At 43.1% G+C, this 21,196-nt stretch overlaps 1 protein-coding gene across 3 annotated transcripts in view; it reads left to right on the top strand.

Moving 5' to 3' along the window:
* The window catches only part of TMCC2 (transmembrane and coiled-coil domain family 2), a 95,274-nt gene that overhangs the window by 22,435 nt on the left and 51,643 nt on the right, over positions 1–21,196 (top strand). For 2 of the 3 annotated variants that reach the window (XM_083745484.1, XM_083745479.1), the window contains exon 3: positions 738–1,259. The exons of the other annotated variant lie outside the window; for it this stretch is intronic. In XM_083745484.1, the coding sequence (XP_083601610.1) occupies positions 738–1,259 (522 nt within the window). The remainder of the gene's footprint in view (positions 1–737; positions 1,260–21,196) is intronic. 3 annotated transcript variants of the gene reach the window in all.

Raw genomic sequence — 21,196 nt, 5'->3', positions numbered from 1 at the left:
AACATTTGGAGGGCCACAAAACTTCCCGACCTCTGCTGCAGATCTTAATGCAATATAGTGATCTCCTTTAAAACATCCAGTTGTGACAATGGATAGAGCATACTATGCCAGGCTTTTATTGTTGCCTAGGAATGATGAATAATCCTGATGTTTAGCACCCTTTTCCACCCTTTAAGAAATATGTCAGGGGGGGGCACACACGACATTATCACAATTGTCACTGTGCTATTAAATGGTATCACTGTGATTTCTCAGCCTTCCAGTCGCTTGGTATTGTATAATCATTGTAATCATTACCCCACATTGCTCACATCCATTGCCTCCTGCCCTGGCAAAAGTGCTCTGACAATGGTTCTTGCTGGATTCTAGCTGACGTAGGATCTTTTGGGAGGCATGGGGGAGCAGTAAGTGTGTATAAGTGTGCACTGGTGGTGAATTGTGATAGTTCAACATACAGTGGTGGTGGTGGAACCCTAGGGGTTAATCAATACTGAGAGTGCTGGATTCCTAGGTTCATGGTCATGAAATGCAAAATATTGTACTCCAGATTGTTATGTGTGGGTGAGCCTGGACTTCAAAAACGCTACACCAGTTCGTAACAACAGAAGATACAGCTGCAGGATTATGGCAATATTGCGAGCTAATTTTTCCATCTGTTCTGTGCCGTCTGTGTTATGTAAGAGAAGCCCTGTGTAGCCCCTGTGCTTCCAATGCTTTTGTCTCTCTTCTCCATGCAGAAGATACAACAGCTGTCTGAGGGATCTATGTTTGGCCATGGCCTTAAGCATCTTTTCCATAGCCGCAGACGGTCCCGGGAACGGGAGCACCATAACTCCCAGGAGTCATCACAGCAGCAGCAGCAGCACCAGCACCATGGCATGTCTGACCACGACTCCCCAGACGAAAAAGAACGTTCCCCTGAGATGCACCGTGTCTCCTATGCCATGTCTCTCCACGATCTTCCGGCTCGGCCCACTGCCTTCAACAGGGTGTTGCAGCAGATCCGCTCCCGTCCTTCCATCAAGAGGGGGACTAGCTTGCACAGCGGCAGTCGGCGAGCCAAGAGTGGCTCCCTGGAACCCCAGAAAATCAGCCCGCACCTTGTCCGCAAGGCCCCCCAAGATAGCAGCCTGACAGCAATACTGCACCAACACCAAGGCCGGCCAAGATCTTCATCCACCACTGACACTGCTCTCCTTATGGCCGAGGGTGGGACCGTATACCTCCTGGCGGAAGAGTCTGACTGCCTTGCTGACAAGGTAAGACTGAAGGTCCAGAAGTATGAGGTGTCCAGTAACTGGGAAACCCATTTCACTTCATAGTATTCTATGTTCCTGTTGCCCGCCTCTTTGATAGGGAATTCAAGGCCCTGGAATCCAATGAGTTTCAACATCTGTCTTTATCTAACAAGGTAAAGCAACTTGGCAGGGTTGCTTGGTGCCACCTGTGGGGTTTGTGAGAAGCACATAGGAATGGGTGAATCTGTCAATTTCAGGTTCTTTGGGTTTTCATTTTTCTAATTTTTAGTTCACACTTCCACATCAGTTTGTGATATTTTTTTTTGTCTTCATGAAAATTCAGCAGCATTTTAGTGTGAATTTCTCCAAACATACACATTTTTGTGTGTGCAGTTTTGCCTAATATACCCATTTTTGCTGGGCAATTTTACCTCATAGAATGCATTTTGTATATGTTTCTTGGCTGGAGGGCTGCATGACATACTTTGGAAAACCGCAAATTTTGATGGATGGTGGTGTTTTGGTTTTCATGTTGTTTCAGCAAGTGCAAATTACATAGGTCCAGGTTTAAATGAAAACTAAATAAAATTTATCACCAGAAGCACCTCCATGCTAAAGAGAGATGCAGCATCCATCAGATGCACCTAAAACAAATCGGGTGGAATTCATATCAAAAGGCTAAACCTTAGTTAGCTGAGCTTGGCCAGCATTGCTACAAATTAGCCTTCTGAAATTATTATGGTATTGCCAATTATCTCCATATGTCTGCTTGCCTGTCCTTTCATTAACAGAGTGTGAAAAGTTCTGTCATTCCCTAGATTAGGGTGGACAGAGTTCAGGGTTGTAGGATGAGCTTTGTTTTTTAGCCAAACCCCACAATTTACTAGTCAGAACCAGCTGCAAAAGACATAGTTGGAATTCTATGCCTCTGAGCGCCTCCTGAGATTAGGAATTTATTTTTGGTACCAGATCTGAATTGAGCTCACAGTCCTTTAGGGCAAAATCCACTTTTGCTTATTAGCGGTTTTCATTGCAGCAGCCCAATTGAGGTAGGAAAAGTTGATTTGTTGTTAAACAGTTGGGAGTCATAAATGTTTTTTCTCAATCTACTACAGATCACCTAGAAAACTACCAGTAGATCCCAATCTACCTTCTGCCTGTGCCTACTGTAGATTATCTAAATAAGACTGGATTCTAGCCTGCATAGCACTTCAGACCTCTCCCTGCAAAATTCACACTTATTGTGACCACAGAATTTTAGATTTCTATGTTGATTATTCAGTATTCCACTAACACAGGGCTGGGGGCCATTTGGCCCTCCAGATGTTGTTGCATTCCATCTCCCATCAGCCCCAGTCGGTGTGGTCAATGGTCAGGGATGATGAGAGTTGTAGTCCAACAACAGTTGCAGACCCAAGTTTGAGAAACATTGAATTCTAGAGGGCCACAGATTCTCCATCCTGGCACCAAGGCTGCTATGACAGTGAGTCCCTGAATGCAGATTCTCACCTTCATTGAATAAAAAATCAACAGCTGAGAATGGTGAACAGTTTACTTGGATTCTGAGCCTAGGCAGTTGCCCTATATCTAGACTGCACCATTTAATGCTAATTCCTTGCACAAAGAAAAATAGCATGTTAGGGTGAAGGGTAAACTAGAATCCTCCATGATACCTAGCTTTCTACGTGGTGGAGGGCATTGTAATGCATGGACATTCATTTATGTGAGCCTGTTTCTGTATTTCCTCATAGAATGGGTTGGCCGTTATCAGGAAGGTTGCAGCTATCACAGACTGCACACTCTTGTAGCACATTGTGACTACACTGTTAATGTCAGACATCAGGGCAACTGCTTAATCTATGGGTGTGGCAACATTGCATGTCCTACACTGTTTCCTACTTGCTGGTTTTCATGTTGTCTATTTTTAGCATTATGCTTCCTTCCTTGCTTGCAGTAGGCTTGCCTTTATGAATGACCTCACTAGTTGGCATCATGGTCAGCCATGCTGCCATTTGATGAGCTAGAACGCTATCCAGTAAGTCCATGAAATCTTCATCATCCACTGTGGGTTTTCAGAATATAGTCATTTAATGAAAATTCAAGTCAAGACCAACTTGGAGTGGGAGCAACAACTTTAGGAGTTGTTCTATACCATGGGTAGGCAAACTAAGGCCTGGGGGCTGGATCCGGCCCAATCGCCTTCGAAATTCAATCTGCGGATGGGAATCAGTGTGTTTTTACATGAGTAGAATGAGTGCTTTTATTTAAAATGCATCTCTGGGTTATTTGTGGGGCATAGGAATTCGTTCATCCCCCCCCCCAAAATATAGTATGCCCCCCACAAGGTCTGAGGGACATTGGTCCGGTCCCCTGCTGAAAAAGTTTACTGACCCCTGCACAAACACACACACGCGCGCACGCACACACATACACGGAGATCTCAAAAGTTTTCTGCCTGGCCTTGACAGCTGTTGTTGCAGGTAGTGCCTGATTCTGATTCTTTCAGCAGGTTTTTTTGTGATTGCTGCAAGCTCACAAATTCAGGATGCTTTGCTCTCCCTCTGGATCATCTTCATTTTGCCTTAGTGATGATTTCATGTAGTTAAAACTGATTGGCTGAATAGTGCTGCCGCATCATCCCTCTCATTATGTGATCCCTGATTGGCTGTGATTGCCCATATGACTTTTTTGAGGGGCGGGGATAACTATGAAGCAGTAGCAGAAACAATGGAAGGCACAGGATTTTTAAAAACTGAATATTTGAACCATTTGCAGGATTTTTTCTGTCCCTGTGAAAGCAGTTTCCAAGCCAGTAATCATGAAACATTTGGCACTGCTCTAATTAACTCCCCCCATTATATAGATGTTGACAACATTACCACTACCACTGAACGCTATGATTAAAATAAAGTAAAAATATTTAAAATATCCAATTACAGAATTAACTGAATTAACAGTGTATCGCGTCAGCCCATTGTGATATGTAACCTGGTACCAAAAGACAAACCCCCTAAAACAGAGTGCACCAGAAAGCCCTAGATCTTTCTTGTCCCATTATTGTCCCGTTTTATGTGCATAAGACGAAGACTCCAAATTTTTTCTGCAGGTTCAGGAACAGAAATCTCAAAATGTTTACCATTTCTAACAGTAGCAAAATTATCTCCGGTCCTTATCTTCCTGCCTAAGAATCACAGTATTAAATAATGTTGCGCATGACCTTACTGAGAATCTGGTTAGACGAGGTCTTGCTCTGGGGCTTAGAGCTTGGAGCTGAGCTCTTGTCATGGAGTTAGTTGAGAACTTCCAATGCGACAAGGATTCCAATGGGACAAGCTTAACCACCAGGCCATGCACAGCTTTCCTGAGATCCAGAGTTGGAGTCTTGTTAGAATAAAGTCATAAACTCAAACAAAAAGGCACCCAGTCCCTGGCAGGGCCCCCCAATTAGCTTGGTCCTCCAAATCCCAGGGAAAAGTGTACCTGGCTGAGTCCCCCTCTAACTTCTGCATGGGCTCGACAGCCATAAAGCCTAGCTATCCCGAGCATCTTTGCAAAGTTTCTCTTTTGGCCAGAACAACACTGAGAGATATGAAACAGCAATTACCCATACCTGTGAGCTGAATTTTAATGCTGCGTAAGCAGCCCATCTTTACTGAGCAAACGTGTTGTTTTGGGTGCCTGGAAGATGTCTGGGCACGTCTCTGGGTGAAATGAAGGTGGCGGATGTGACTGTGAATATTTTCAGTGAGGGGATTTGGGGGAGTTTGTGAGGAGCTTTGCAAATCCTAAGTAAGGGCTTTTGCAGCTGCTAAGACCTTTCCGCTAGGAGAACAATAAATTGCCTGGTTCCTTTGGGGTCAGCAGGATCAGGCTAATTCCATACTGAAGTCTTGGTATTTTCTTGTCGTTCTGTACATGCAGTATTTGTTGCTCTGTAGAAAACATTTCCTATCAAGCAACTGCAAGTAGTAATCAAAGTGGAGGCCATGGATACAGCAGCTTCTCATAAGACAGGATCTTGAACGTTCCTTGGAAGATCATGCAGGCATTGCCCCTTGCACATTTGCCAGATGGAAATGTACATTGAAGGGGGTCTGGGATAGTGTTGGGTGAATTCCAATCCCTCACATTATTTTTAGCCCATTTTGAAGTCTGGGTCCTGTTGCTGTACCTGTGACATATGAGAACTCTGCTGTTGAGACTTGGCTTCTTTTTTAAAATGATGGCAGTATCAAGAGTGCCTCACCCCCCCAAACACTCCTCTGGCATCCCAAATCCCCTTCTGCTGCTCACTCTGATTTATAGTGTATAAATTTCTTGTGTGTATGTGTGGGTGTCTGTACACATTAGTGTATGGTGGGGTAACTGGCTGCTGCTTATATGCTTACTTGACATACGCTTAAACCTTTCTCATTGTTTTGAACATATCTACATAGTTATAGCACCTGCACTGTGCAAAAGAGGTACAATCACATGTGTACTGATGTGTGCGCATGCACAAATGCACCCACACACAATCAAATGAGAGACAATATTTCATAGGTGGCAGGGGAACTACCTTTTCATAAATAGGCCGAAAAGTAGATGCCTTGGGTGAGAGCAGATCACACAGCCATCAGTACTTCATTGTGACTTGTTAGTAAGGACAGTGGGTGGAATACTCAGGGGTTTTCTTTTTCAGCCTGCCAAAGGTATTGGATCATTGGAACAAAGTTAATGCCAAGTGGTACAGTTTTAAGGTTTCTTTTTTTAAAAAAAATTGATTTTGGCCAGCAAGCTAGCCATCTTGCAGGCAGCTACCTTCTCCATTTGGCAGCTCCCTTATTCCTTCTGTCTTTGACTATGAGCGCTGTCATTTCAAAATGATAAGGGGCTTCTCTGGATGTTTCTCTCACTAACTATGGGATCCCAGGTTTTAAGTCCCCCTTCTCCGAAGACAACATCCTCCAAATTGTTTAGCAGAGGTATCCTGATACCTTTCCCCCGCCCCTCTTTGGGCTGCCAGAGAACATATCCCTTCTCAGTGTCAGAAATAGAACCGATAAAGTCTTGATCCTCAATTCTCTCTTGCTTTGTATCTTACAAAACCAACAGCTGTGTCTCCCTGTAGACTGAGAGAGTGAGTATCGGGACTGGAGAGCTGCAGGCTCCTGCCAAAATGAATCTGAGCTTGGAATGACATCAAGGGTGCCAGCTTGCTTATTTGCCTGGGAGGGTTAGAGATAAGTGAGAGCTGCAATTTTAGCTGATTGCTTTAAAGTTGGAAAGCCAGTTGCCTGGCAGAGAGAAACACACACACCAGGATTATTACTGTTGTTGCTGCCGCTGCCGCTGCCGCTGATTGCTATTGATGCATTAGGCAGGCATTCCAGACAGGCTCAGAGACTTAATGTGTGATGCTCCTGTGTTCCAGTAGTGTCTTGTCATGGTTACAGTGCTTTGTACAGGCTTATAGGCCCATGGGTGCTTTTTAATGACCTATGGAGGGATATTCCCTTCCCCTCAATGACTTATGGTCTATCCTCTATGCAGAGCAATTGTGGAAGTATTTGGTACTTGCTAGGTTGACTGACTGACTGATTACATTTATATTCTACCTTTTTTCCAAGGAGCTCAAGGTGGCATGTATAGTTCTCCTCATTTTAACCTTACAACAGTCCTGTGAGGGAGGTGAGGCTGAGAGGCAGTGACTGGCCCCAGTGTAATAAAAATATACCACTGAGCTATGGTCCTGACCCTCTAAAACATAGTCCCATCATTTCTGCATGTTGAGATTCCCGGCTGCATTGAGCCAAAGTTATTCAGTACTGAACTTAGCCAAGGGAGCTAGTTAGACAAGGAAAGAGACCTTAAATTGCAAATGTCTGTTATTTGGAATTAATTGCACAATTGCTTTTGCATGTTGCTCACAGAGAGACTGAAACTGAGCCATGCTGATTATTATTTTTTTGTCCACTTCAACTGTCTCGACCTCCCCCAGTCTGGTGCCCTCCAGATGTTTTGGACCACAACTCCCAGCCAGCACAGCCATGCTGTTGGGGGACTGCATTAGTAGTCCAAAACATAGGGGGGCACCAAGTTGGGGAAGGCTGCTGTACATGATACAGTGATGTGGACCCCAAGTAGTGAGCCAGCATCTTTCCTTGTGACCTTTCTTTTTCCAGCAGCCACACAGGAATAGCCAACAGCTCTCTTCACATTCTCATCTTTCTACATGTGGTCATCATGTGAACCATCTGGAGGAATTTGACGGTGTGCACTCGCTGCTGCAGTTGGACAGCTGCTCTTGAGCATCAGCTGAAGGGTGGAGTGACGCAAACTCTGTACCATAAGGTTATGGCAGAGCAGCATTAAAGAGGCTGCTCCCAGCCAGCAGTGTCTTGCATCAGCCACTGACGTTATGGCTGAAGCCTCTGAACCTCTGAATGCTGAGTGCTGGGACTCGCAAGTGAGGAGAGAGCTCCCATAGGCATCTAGTTGGCTATTGTGAGAACAGAATGCTGGACTAGATGGAGCATCGGCCCCATCTAGCAGGTCCTTCTTACACCTTACCTTTCCCATGCCTGAGATCTTTTCTCTGGAGATGCTGGGAACTGAATTGGGGCTTTTCTTTTTATGCCTTCAAAGCTGAAAAGGCCATTGAACTGCAGCCCATCCTGCTTTCATCAGGATGGGCTTTTTTTTTTTTTGTAGCTTCTGCTGCAGATGCCAAATACTTCCAAACTTCTATCAGCCTGACCTTCTGGAAGCCTTGGCTTATTAGAATTGTTTAGACATGCTGGCTTTCATGTTTATCTCACCTGAGTCCAAGAGCTGAGGGCAAGCTAACAAAAGAAGAGCTGATAAAGCCAATCGAGAAAGTAGTTGCTGTTAACTTAACAAGAGCAGTGGAAACTACCACAAGGGGCAGTATTTAACTTTTCCCCTGGATGAAAATAAGCTTTTCTCCAGTTGACTGGGAACAAATTGGTAGGCATCTGTGCTCTCTCTCTCTCTCTCTCTCTCTGGAACAGTAGCTATCTTGGTCTGTTCTACTTAAAAACAAGCAACTCCTCCCAATCCCTGTGTATATTTATCTGACAATAACCCCATCAAACCCAGCAGGGCTTACTTCTGAGAGATCTGCATAGGATTGAGAATTCTAATCTGAGGTGAAGATTGAAATCCAGTGGGTGGGGGAGACTTTGTTCTAGATTAGTTCATCCGGAGCACTGTTGTCTCTGCTCATCATCAGATATGGCTCCATCAACTATTGGAACATGGCCCCCAATGGATTACTCTAGAGGGAATGTGGCTCTCAGCAGAACAAAAGGTTGCCTAGCCCTAATATAAAGGATGAGGCAGGCTATACATTTGAAAATAAAAATCCTGAATAGCAGTAAATTGTAAGGGAGATTCAGAAGTCTACAATGAAATTTTTGGGCAAGGTTCTTGAGCGGGTAGTTATGAACCAGATTCAGGCGTTTTGGGAGGAAACTGATTCACTAGAACCATTTCATCTGGGGATTCAGCCCAGTTTGGGGACAGAAACTGCTTTGTTCGCCCCATCTGATTACCTGTGTTGGGAGAGAAACAGAGGAAATGTGTCCCTCTTAATTCTTCTTGACTTCTCAGTGGCTTTCAGTACCATCTACCATGGTATCATTCTGGAACGGCAGTCCAAGTTAGGGATGGGTGGCATTGCTTGCAATACATCAAGGACCAGCTCTTCTCATATGAACTGACCCGGACCCTGTGATAATTGGCTTGCTTTGCTCTTGCTTTTTTTATTATGTATTTTGTGTTTTCATTTTGTATTTTGATGTTGTGAACTGTCCTGTGATCTTCAGATGAAGGGCAGTATACAAATTTAATTAATAATAATAATAATAATTGCACTGTATGTTGTTGTGAAGGCTCTTCATTTATAGTCTTGCTTGCGATAACATGTTTCTGGTTGTTTAAGCAGAAGTTTTGTTTTATATCGTTTGTGTTTGCATGGTTTTGTAATAACCTTTGGCTAGCACAATAAACTTATTGAACTTGAAAATAAATAAATAAATAAATACAAATAAATAAATAAATAACAAAATAAATGAGATAATACACTTCAAACAAACAAACTTCATTAGGAAGGCTGCCAGTATGCAGCTTCCATACAGTCATCTATATTACATCTTTAGGTGTGCACCTGTTGTTGTGTGAATGGGATGTCCATATTTGTAGTTGGGTGTACCATGTTTTTAGACACCAGTCAGGGAGATATAGCTGTCTATAGGTCTCTGCTGACTGTGAGCTCAGGGTTGTTTCTGCAGTAAATGGGGGGGGGGGGTCCTAAGCCTAAATCTGACAAGATTCAAACAAGCAAGTTTCCCATTGTATAAGCATCTGTTTAGCCACATTCACATGTTTGTAAGCTGCAATGCAGAGCAGATTCCAAAGTCTTGTAAAAACACATTTAACAAACGAAACTCTGCAGGCAATCAGGCTGTGAGGCTCTGCAACAAGCAGTTGTTTTCCCCAGCTCTAGCAACTCTAGGGCTCATATGCACCAAGCTGTCCTGTGGTAGCCTCTCTGCACCCTCTGTGGCCTTGGCAAAGTTTTCTCCAACCAATCATTAAAAGCTCACGGAAACCATTTGATTAGTGGTAGAAGTGACAGGGCTTGCTTTATTTGGTCCCAATTTAATTTCATAACTGAAAACGAAATGTGGAAGCCACTACAGATTTCAGTTTCAACATCTGAGGCTGACATTTGGGTCTGAAGCAGAAGGATATCCTAAACCACATATTGAATATTTATTTCTTTAAAAACAACTAACTGTTCAAAAGCAGGATACTTTTAAAGTTAGCCCAAGATTTATTTATTTTTAAAGCTTTCTACAAATTGAAATTGAAAACATTTACCCCATACTTACATTAATTTCAGCAAAAGCCTATTTAGGCCCTGAAAAACAAGGAGGAAATAGCCTCTTGGCTCCCGTTCCAAAGGCTTTTATGCCTGCTGCGACTGAGGTGCCCTGTATGATGGGTACCACCAACAGAGCTTTTCTTGCTTGAAAGGAAACGAAAGGTCTCGGGTGACAGGCTCCTGTTCCACGCTGATACCATTCAGCATCACAGCGACCTCCTGGCATCCTGATTTATAGATTCAGAAGAAAAGGATCCAGAGGAGAGAGACAGATGGATCATGACAAACCACAATTGCCCCTTGAGCGGCTGAAATGAATGTCTTTCTGCGTTACTCTAAAGAATGAAATGTTATCTCGATCCTTTTGTTGCGTGATGAGCAGGCAATGGAAAAGCGGCATTGGCATTTTTCTTCTCTTATTTCAATTGCCGTTTGGCACGTAGCAACAGCAGACATGCACAAGCACATAATGCACCCAACCATAAGGACCCAAGTAAAAGCCTAGTTGTTATTGTTGGCTTAAACAGCACACACCTACGAACTGCTGTTATTGTGCCTGTGGCAATGGCCCTTTCTGATTTTTTTAGGAAAAGGTCCTGAATTTTTCACCAACTTGGAGATAGAATTTTGTACTCACAGAAATTGCAAAGAAAGAACAGCATGGAAGCTATATTGTTGTTTGTGGAATTTGATGGGAGATCCACACTGAGATTGGTTTGGGCTTCCTGTAGAGCATTGTTTATACTTTACCTTTGGGCAGCATCATGTCTGCAAGTACATTTGATTATGTATTGCCGCAGTAAATTTTTCTGTTATAGTCAAGAATTTTAATTGGTAATTGTTTCTTTCCTTTGCCCTGGTGCATTGTGAGGGCAGTAATGATGTTTTTCTTCAGGGGTTTCATTGCAGACTTGCCAGGTATCATTCTTATGACACTCTGGTAATAATTTCACCAATTTCAAACTGCTAGGTTGGCAGAAGCTGGGGCAGAGCAATGGGAGCTCACCCCATCATGTGAATTTGAACCACCGACCTTCTGATGGGCAAGCCCAAGAGGCTCAGTGGTTTAGACCACAGCACCACCTGCATCCCAGTGCAAGTAAATAAATAGGTACCGCTGCGGCAGGAAGGTAAATGGCGTTTCTGTGTGCTCTGGTTTCCATCACTGTGTTCCGTTGTGCCAGAAGCAGTTTAGTCATGCTGGCCACATGGCCCGGAAAGCTGTCTGTGGATAAACACTGGCTCCCTCAGCCAGAAAGCAAGATGAGTGTCACACCCCATAGTCACCTTTGACAGGACTTAACCACCCAGGGATCCTTTACCTTACCTTTTAGTTTCACCACTACATATTTTAATGGTTTGGAAGATAGTCCAAGCCCTCATTACACTGGGCTGGTGTGTGTGTGTTTGGATTAGGTGGAAGGATTCGTCCACTCTTCTCAGCCAGCTTCCTACTGACTGCTGAGTAGGCATGTGGATAGTCCATGGTGGTATCTCTGCTAGCATGGGCAAGAAGAAAGCTCCCAAATGGGGCATTCCAAGTGTAAGGAGGAATAGGATTGAGCCAACCCTGGATTTGTTGGATCCCAAGTTGGTGTCACAGCTGTTGCATATCAGCATTGGGTGAAAACCTCCTGCCCCCACATTGCTTCAATTGCTGTGTATGTCAGGGCTGTGGTGGTACTTTGGTGGGTAGGTTGGATCTGACCTTGCTTTGGACAAAGTTGCTCACCATATTTGGAGCCAATGAGGAATATTCCCACCAAGTCTATTGACCCTACTGACCCTGGCGGGTTTCTCCTGCCTCGTAACAATTGTCACAACTTTGGCGGAGAAGACATTGGGTAAAACCTAGTCATGGTCGGAGGGGAGGTTATAAGCCCTTGCCTGCCCCTCCAAGGGAATGGGGCAACCCACTAAATGGATCCTGGAGGAGGTGCTTCTGTCCAGATGCTCAAGTGGAGGCTAGACTCATAGCACTATTCGAGTTGTCAATCCTGGAGAGGTGGCTCCTATTTGGTGTATGCCATAGGGCCTCCTCGATATTGGTTTGATCCCTTGGTTGATCATCTAGCAGGCAGGTTGGCTGATATTGGTTGACCCAGTGCCTATGCCACACCCGTTGCACCTATAATCAATAAAGTTGTGGCCTAATTTGAACCCTATAATGTTGTTATAAGTGGTTTTTTGGATTGCAGTGTCCCATGGGGCAGTGAGCTCATGACACCTGAGCATGCAAAGTCCCACTGGGGCAGGGAGTAGGAGTCAGAATTGTGTCCTTTAACTATTAAACTAAATTGAGACAAACCCAGCCATATGGCAAGATTGAGAACTGCCATTTTTGTTTTGTTTTTAAATCAGCTGAAATCAACATGTGTTAATTTTTTTTCTTGTGGATTTGGGGGCATTGAACCAAGCTTATGAAACCACAATTTACCACACTGGAATTCAGTACAGTTTTCAAATAGTACTCAGGGTATGGGTTAGGATTTGGATGTAATGCAGAAAATCATCATTATTTGGTTCAGTATTCCAAAATCCCATTTAAGAGTCAACTTGTTTTGTCTACAAGAAACTATTGCTCAGAACCGTTGCTTTCCTGCTATGGGCTTTTGACAAGGTTCCACCATGGCTCTCATGCTCTTCAATATCTACATGAAACCACATAGTGAGGTCATTTGGAGTTCTGAAATGAAGTGTTAACCAAAAGGCTGACAACACCATGCTCAACTTCTCCTTTTCAGGTGAGTGAGGCAGAGGAAGTGCTGGGTTGGAATACAGGACCGCAGATGAGAAGCTGCTTCTCATTTGTGACAAGGCAGAAATGCTTTTGGTTAGCGGCTTGTCTGACATAGATCTGGTGCTCACTCTGTTTTGGGTGGGGTTGCCGTTTCCCCAAATAATCGTGCTTGCTGTCTAAAGGACTGATCCTTTTTTCCCAACAGATATCCAAATGGCTTCTGTTACACGAAGTGTTTTTCACCAAGTGGTGTCCTAGCTGTGACCCCTCCTGACCACAGTTCGTCACACTTTGGTAATTTCCAGAGTAGATGGCTATAATGTGTAGTACATGTACATTACATCTTGGAGACTACAGTTAGTACAAAATATACAATTACTAGACTCTGAACTGGGAGTGGCTCAAGGGAAATTGCCTTGCTAATTTTTTTAAAACACCTGCACAGTCTGTTTCTGAAATCAATTTAAAGTGCTGGTGCTTACCTTTTAGAGCCCTGGGTAGTGGAAGAACACCTTTCCCCACACAAACATGCCCCTACACTTAGGTCATTGTTGGGGCGCCCTCTGTGGGTGTCCTAACCTAGTCAGGCATAAAGAGGGCCTTCTCGGCTGTGGCACCTAGTGATGTTAAATTCTCAAGAATAATCTTTTAGAGAATATTTTTGATTAATGAGAACTTAGAGAATTTTCATTTAAAGTAGGAGAATATTCGTTTTAATGCATTGAAAAATGATATAATTTTAATGCATCGAAAATGATACAATTAGTTAATATACATGTTTATTCATGGGTAAACTTGTTCGGATGGCGACCAAAAACTGTGCAAATACTTTTATTCAATGGGGCAATGCAGTGAATTCACATTCTTTGATTTTTTTTTTTGCACCAAACTTGAAATTGAAAATTCAACGTTTGTGGAGAATATTCTCCAGAGAATTTTCTAGCAGAGAATATTCTCACCTCACATCACTATTGGCACCCCATCTTCAGAATGTTCCTCCTACTCTCAGCCTTTTGAAACGGTTTTATTTTGCTGTTCTAATGTCTTTCATTTCTTATTTTGATAAGCTGTATTTTTCTATTTGTTAACTGATAGCTGCCCTGAGAGTAGAATACCAAAGGGCAGGACATATATTTTTTCAAAATTTAAAAATAAACAAATTATCATTCATTCAATTTCTTTCTCTCTCTTTTTGGCAAAGCAATAAGAATTACTTGGCATTTATTTGATTTCTTACCTACACTTCACCACAAGGTTCCACAGTGGGTTACAGCCAGTGTTGTTTTTTTTTTTCATGGGGTACACATACCCCTAAACATTTTGTGAATCTTTGTCCATTTACTGTATTTCCCCCCAATTTGAACTATAAAATGGCGATTTTCTTGAGTCAAAATGAGAGTACCCCTAAACATTATTTTTTTTAAAAAAAGCACTGGTAACAGCAATTTAAAATGCCATATCAAAAACCATTTAAGACAAATCACTGTTACAAGAATAAAGTGGGTGCAAATATATATATATAGTTCAAGTGTCCAGGATAAAGAGGTGTGCCCTCAGCAAATAGCAGGAACTATGCAATGAAGGTGACAGACTCACCTCTGAGGGGAAGGAATTGCACAGCTTAATGGCTGCCACAGAGAATGTCCTTTCCTGCCCCCTTTGCTGATCTTAGCACGTGAGAGGGCGTTAGGAAAGGAGGCAGTCTTTCAGATATTTGAGGGGCTAAATCCTTTATGGCTTTAAACACTGATGTGAGCACCTTGAATTGGGCCGGGAAAGCAGCCAGCAACTAGGTAAAAGATTAAAAATGGATTGTGTGAAGTGGCTTTAGCTGAGATTATAAAGTGGGCCCTCTTTATCTTCAGTGCAGAGTAGGATTGCCACCATTTTCATCGCTTAGGCCCTGTGTATCTTGAATAGCTCTGCATCATAAGCAAAAATTTAGGGCATGTGTCCTCCTGACAACACAGGACCTGTACTAGAAAAAACTGGCAAGTCTATGTTTTGATGGTTCTTTTTGTTCTGTTATACACCTGTTAATAGAATAGTAGGATGTTTATAAACAGAGACTTACTCAAAAGGCTCTAGTATTAAAGACAATATCTTGTTCTCCTACTTGTTAGCATGCATTTATGTTTTAGTTTTCTAAAAGCTGAGACAAAACTGGTGCCCCATTAAATATATATATATATATATACTGTAGTTAACATGAGAGTTTAAAGGTCAGGGCTTGCTTGCCATTAGAGTGATTGTAATATTCCTGTATCACATACACTTATTTCCAGTTATTTAATCACTCTTCAGGGCCAAAGCAATGTATGTCGATAAATAAAATTGTAGAATTGCAGGTGGAATATGAAGCGCTGGGTGGATACAGTCAAGCAGACTAATGAAAGATACTGAATTAATCATGAAAATTCTCTTCCGGAAAGGCAATCATAAAAACACAAACTTTATTGAATACCATAACTGAATGGGTCAAACTAATGCTAACTCGAATTCCACAAAAGAAGGGTGAAATGAATCCCCTAAGAAAGGAATATAGCAAAACAGAAGTCCTAACATGGAAAAAATTAATCTGAGTTTACTAAACATTTGTGCTTTAAATAGTGCTAGTTAATCTTAATTGAGTTTACGTGTGGTTTTGACAAGATTAATTTAGGTGCGTGCAGATAAGCCTTTGTCTAGTCAACAGGTTTGTACTGCTGCTCTTCATGATCTGCCAGAAACTGACTTGACACTAAAGGGTGCTTGGAGAGTCTAATTCCTCCCATTGCGACAGTGCCAAATTGTGTGCATTAAGCAAAAGCATTGGTAAGAAAGCTTAAATGAACATAACCACCACACAATGAATAATTAAGCATGCCACAGGAATGAAAGTTAAGGGTTTTGTTGCTGAGGGGCCTTCTTAGAGCAATGGAAAAACAACAACACCACAGTTTGTTCTGAAAAGACAGTAACACTAACCTGTACTGTGTCATATATTTTTTCCATGTCCCGTGAAACAAAAGCCGCCTTCTTTGTTCAGTGATTCCTATTATGTATGTTTTTGTGTGTGCGCACACATGCATGGATGAATGGGCTCATTTGAGAACCACGTGTGTGTACAAATGGAGGTTATGTCCTGACATCTCAGTGACTCTAGTGCCATTCCAACCCCAGCAGCAGTGTGGCCTAATTAATGCTGTAAAAACCATACATACATATGCATACTCATGCATTCTTGCACATGTGCTTGTATATGCACACTGTGCGTTTTAACAATACATCAAATGTCCAAACCTATGAACCAAAGAGCATTCTAAAACATACACACCCATGTACCGTATAACAGTTTGAATGACTCCGATTAGTCTCTTGATGCCATAAAGAAATGGCTGTGTTATTCCTCTACTCCTCCTCTGTGCTGCACTTGAAGGACTATGCTTCCCATTCTCTGTGCAGCATGCAGTGATCTTGGCTGACCTAGCCAACCGTGAAGAGGTTGCAACAGTAAAGGTATCTGACTCTACCTTTTTCTCTTTCCCTGAGAGGGATTTCTTACATGTGCCTCTTACAGCTTTCATCCACCTGCTGGCACTTAAACTTAAGCCTCCAGAACAAATGGCCTCTTAGGGACATGGGGCATGATTTCTAGGAGGGGTCATTTGCCGGTGTGCTTTTAGGGCGTGAAAGTCAAAGCTGTTCACAAAACGTTGGGAGCTTGCATTTAGCACTAAGCGTGTATGTCTCATGAAACAAGCTTGTTGATTTCATGCAAGCCTATTAATAAATGCAGGAGGAGCACAAATCAGGAAGTGATCAAGGAAAATCATCAAGCATATATTAATCCAGTCACTGATGAAGTTACCATGCGATTGCAGAGCTGGAGGGCAGCATGTTCTGGCCCCTGCTATTGGCCAGGTGCCCAAAGGCCAGGGGGTGGAGAGGCCTGCTCCTCCTGCCTTACCTCTCAGGAACCACATCGTGGCAAAGGGGAGGCCAACTTGACCCCATCCATCAGCCACAAAAGGAGCAGCTGCAGCAAGCTTGCTTCCCACCTCCTTGCCCCGGAACTGTAGAACCAAAGGGAAAAGGAAACCTTGGCCCCATCCATCAGCCAAAGGAACACGAGTCATTAGCTGCTATTCAAGCAAGAACAGCAACAAGGTAAGATCAGCCCTGCCCAAAATGGATATAAATTTGAATTGCTTAGGATTTTGTTTTGGCCTGAAAGGACTGCTCTCCTTCATCTACATTGTTCCTCCATTCCTTTTGTCTTTTTCTCTTGGCATCTCCCCCCTTTTTTCTGTATTGATGTGAGCCACTCTCCGAGACAATAATTCTCCCAAAAGCAGACTCAAAACATAATAAACAGATATCCCCTTAGCTCTAGCTCTTTTGCAAATGCAATCCAGTTTAATTATAATGGCTTCAACTCCAGGAACCTGGGTCTTGTCATTTTATGACAGCACCAAGTCTCCTTCGTTAGCAGCAAATGTTTGGAAAAGTACAGCCAACATGATCAAGGGGATGGATCATCTATAAGGAAAGACTGCAACATTTGGGGCATGTATATTTAGAGAAAAGGTGAGTGAGAGGGGCCATGATAGAGAGGAAGGAAATCAACCCTGAGTGCTCACTGGAAGGACAGATTGTGAAGCTGAGGCTCCAATACTTTGGCCACCTCATGAGAAGAGAAGACTCCCTGGAAAAGACCTTGATGTTGGGAAAGATGGAGGGCACAAGGAGAAGGGGGCGACAGAGGACGAGATGGTTGGATAGTGTTTTCGAGGTTACCAGCATGAGTTTAACCAAACTGCGGGAGGCAGTGGAGGACAGAGGTGCCTGGCGTTCTCTGGTCCATGGGGTCACGAAGAGTTGGACACGACTAAACGACTAAACAACAACAACAACAACATGCAGGGGTTCCACTGGAGCTGGTAATGGGAGCTGTGGCTTTAGTATAGGGAAAGCATGTATGAGTCAAAGGAGGAGTATTCCAAGGGTGTCTTGTTTTCAAGCTCACAAACTGATCAAGAGAGCCTAGCTCTGGATAGTTTTGTTATGTTCAGAGACAAGGAGATTTCCTTTTGCTTTTTAAGACAAGCAGGACAGAGCTATTCTGTTTTGTCCTGGTTTGCTTGGGCAGAATGCCACAGAAGCTGCAGCAGTGATGGTCACTGCTATAAGATGGATGGGACAGAGCAGTTGTTGTGTAGACCTATCCACAGAGTAGATGGAATCATATCATTTTGTTGGCCCATGTTTGGGGCTCATTGCATCCTGTTGCCTCAGAACTTTTAGCAGTAAAGAAGGAATATGCATTGGCAACATGACCCATTGCGTTTTGGAAACTTTTTTTAATAACTGCAAGCTTTCCAGTGGGCACTGGGTAATAATAATAATATTTGATTTTGCACTTGTATGCATGTGAAATTATTGTTTGACCATTCCTTGATCTCTACATGTTTCCTTGTGTTTGGCCTTCACGGCCTTTGTTCATTTCTACCAGTTGTTATTACTGGTAGTGGGTATGTGGTGTCTGAGTCCCATATTAGTTAATTTTTGAAATAATACAGTTAATAATAGCATGTATGTTGAAAGCCCAAAGTATTGCTTGGCACAGTTGCTTTAACAACATTTTCCTTTCATGGACTCTAGTTTCCTTGTTCTCCCTGTGGGACTCTTTTGGAACCTTCCCAACACCTGTCCCAATTGGGCTACGTTCTGTGATGTTTGAGACTATAGCTAATTGAAGCCAAATATGTGACAATCTGAAACCAGCTGCTGTCCATTTAATTAAATCTCTGGTGTCTGTTATCTGGACAATGGGAATAGCCAGTGCATTTTCTCAGCCTTGCAAGTAGGTCATGAGAAGCTTTGATCTTATGGCTGTATCTTTTCCTGATTTGTAGCTTTTTGCAGTGTTACCAAAATAATAGCTACTGGCACAAAGGTGAATGTCGAGGAGACGCTGTCTGAGATTGTAGGTCTGCTGTGAGTGGAACCCGTATCACGTTAGAACTTCAAATCAGTCTAAAGTTGATAGCTTTTAGTTAGGAGAAATCCCCTACAATCAAGAACTTTTCAATATAATTAAAATGGTTTGGTGCTTTTAGACAATTGAAAAACAATGATGACACAGCATTTTTTTAAAGCAACAACTTTGCTTACTATACTTAAGAACACACACACACAACTTGACTTCATTTATTTTAAAGCCCTTCATAATTGTGTTGCTTTGGGCCGAGTAAGTAAAATCACTTACCAGTTCAATAAAGGAAACTGGTGCTTCACTGTAGGATTATTTCCTTATGGCATTAATCATCTGCCTTGGCTGCTTTCTGGAACCGATTCACTCACATTTTAATGAATGGTTCCAGTGCCTCCTTATTACAGCCTTCATTCAGGTGAAGAGATCAGTAGACGGGGCTCAAGCGAAGGGTCCATGGAGAATTTCCAGAAGGTGTGCTGGGACCTGTCAATGGGTCTGGGGACATTTCAGATGAGCTGCGAGGCTACCAACAATGGGTAAGGGGATCCAAATGATCCCCTTGCACTCATTAAAAGAATGTGTGACAGGGTGTGTGTGTTGTGAAGCACTCCAGTTGGAGAACAGCCTTTACCAAATGTGTCGTGGACTTTGAAGAAGCTCGAACTCAGGACGAAAGGGAGAAATGTGCTAAGAGGAAGGCACGTTTGGCAAACCCTCACCATGATCAACTCTTGCCTGGAAACCTATGTTCCCAGAACTGGTCTCCACAGTCACCTATGGACACACTTTAAGACCGTGTTCATGGAAGACAATCTTACTTGGCTCTGAGTAATCACCAAATAAGAAGGGTAGGCCTGTCCCTGCTGCTGACACACCTATGGTCATGCCTCTTCCTCTCTTAAAAAGGTAAAGGGACCCCTGACCATTAGGTCCAGTCGTGACCGACTCTGGGGTTGCGCGCTCATCTCGCTCTATAGGCCGAGGGAGGTGGTGTTTGTCCGCAGACAGCTTCCGGGTCATGTGGCCAGCATGACTAAGCCGCTTCTGGCGAACCAGAGCAGCACATGGAAGTGCCGTTTGCCTTCCCGCCAGAGCGGTACCTAGTTATCTATTTACACTTTGACGTGCTTTTGAACTGCTAGGTTGGCAGGAGCAGGGACCGAGCAATGGGAGCTCACCCTGTCGCGGGGAATTGAACCGCCGACCTTCTGATTAGTATGCTTGAAAAAGGGTTGTGTACACTTATCAACATACACATGTAAAGCTCAACCATCAAGGGAGATCCTGAGTGACCCAGGATCTCCCCTTGGATGGTAGAGCCTCCACTTACATAGGGCACCTTCTTATTCTCATACGTAGTGAATGCACAACTAGTAGGGTGTGTGGTTTCTGAGCAAGTCAATAGCTGGGCATGGAGGGGCAGGAGCAGCCTTGTAGCCATGTGACACACACATTCCGACATTCTTTGAGCACATGGGGTAGGGGTTTCTCAGTTTCCCTACCAACAGTGTAGCAGCAGGGGCTAATTGCTGAGAAAGTTCTGGCTTAAGGGACAGGACTGACAAGTAAGTTCTGAACAAAGTCATAATTTAATTGGTGGACAGTGCTCAAAAAACAGGAGCAGCAAAACTCAGCCCCCCTTATATTTTGTGATAGCTTCCTTAGCTACTCTTTTATTGAAGGGAAGGGGGAGCAAGGTATGATCTGGGTAAAATTAGGAGGAGGCAGGGTGGGTCTTGGGGGTTTTATCAAGAATCATCCTGCCTTTCTCCCACTTTAATTTCAAGACTCAACTGTCCCACAGTGTTAAAGTTTGAGGACCTTCAAAATACACAGGCATAACAGAGCAGCATAAAGCTTCTGTCTAATTCTGTAGAGCGGCACATGAGAGACTTTGCCTATCTACTTATAGAAGGCATTTAGAGAAAAAATCTAACAAAATGTATGTGGCAACATAATCTTTATTTTATTTATTGAATTTATATACCGCCCTATACCCAGAGATCTTAGGGCGGATCACAGAATAAAATATTGGCTTTGTAAGGACCTTGGTGGCAATAAATAGCACTTATGTGCAGCCTGTTTGAAAGTTAAAACATTATGGGAGAATGTTTTTTAAAGTTGTGTCAGATGCTCTAAGGATATGTTCTTCCAACATCCTCATGAGGAGCGAATGCGTGGAGAGGGGAGTTGTACACGTGCTCAGTTGTATGTCAGCAAGGTCTCCTTTTGAATTTAAGTGCATGCACACAAATGGTGCTTCCAAATGGGGGCTTAATATTGTAACTGGTCAATGAGATGGCAAACAAGTTGTTGGTAACATTAGAAAACAAAAACAAACTTCTAGTCAA

The sequence above is a fragment of the Podarcis gaigeae genome (genome assembly GCF_964106915.1).
Source record: "Podarcis gaigeae genome assembly, chromosome: 6".
NCBI lineage: Eukaryota > Metazoa > Chordata > Lepidosauria > Squamata > Lacertidae > Podarcis > Podarcis gaigeae.
This window is presented reverse-complemented; position numbering and strand designations above follow the sequence as displayed.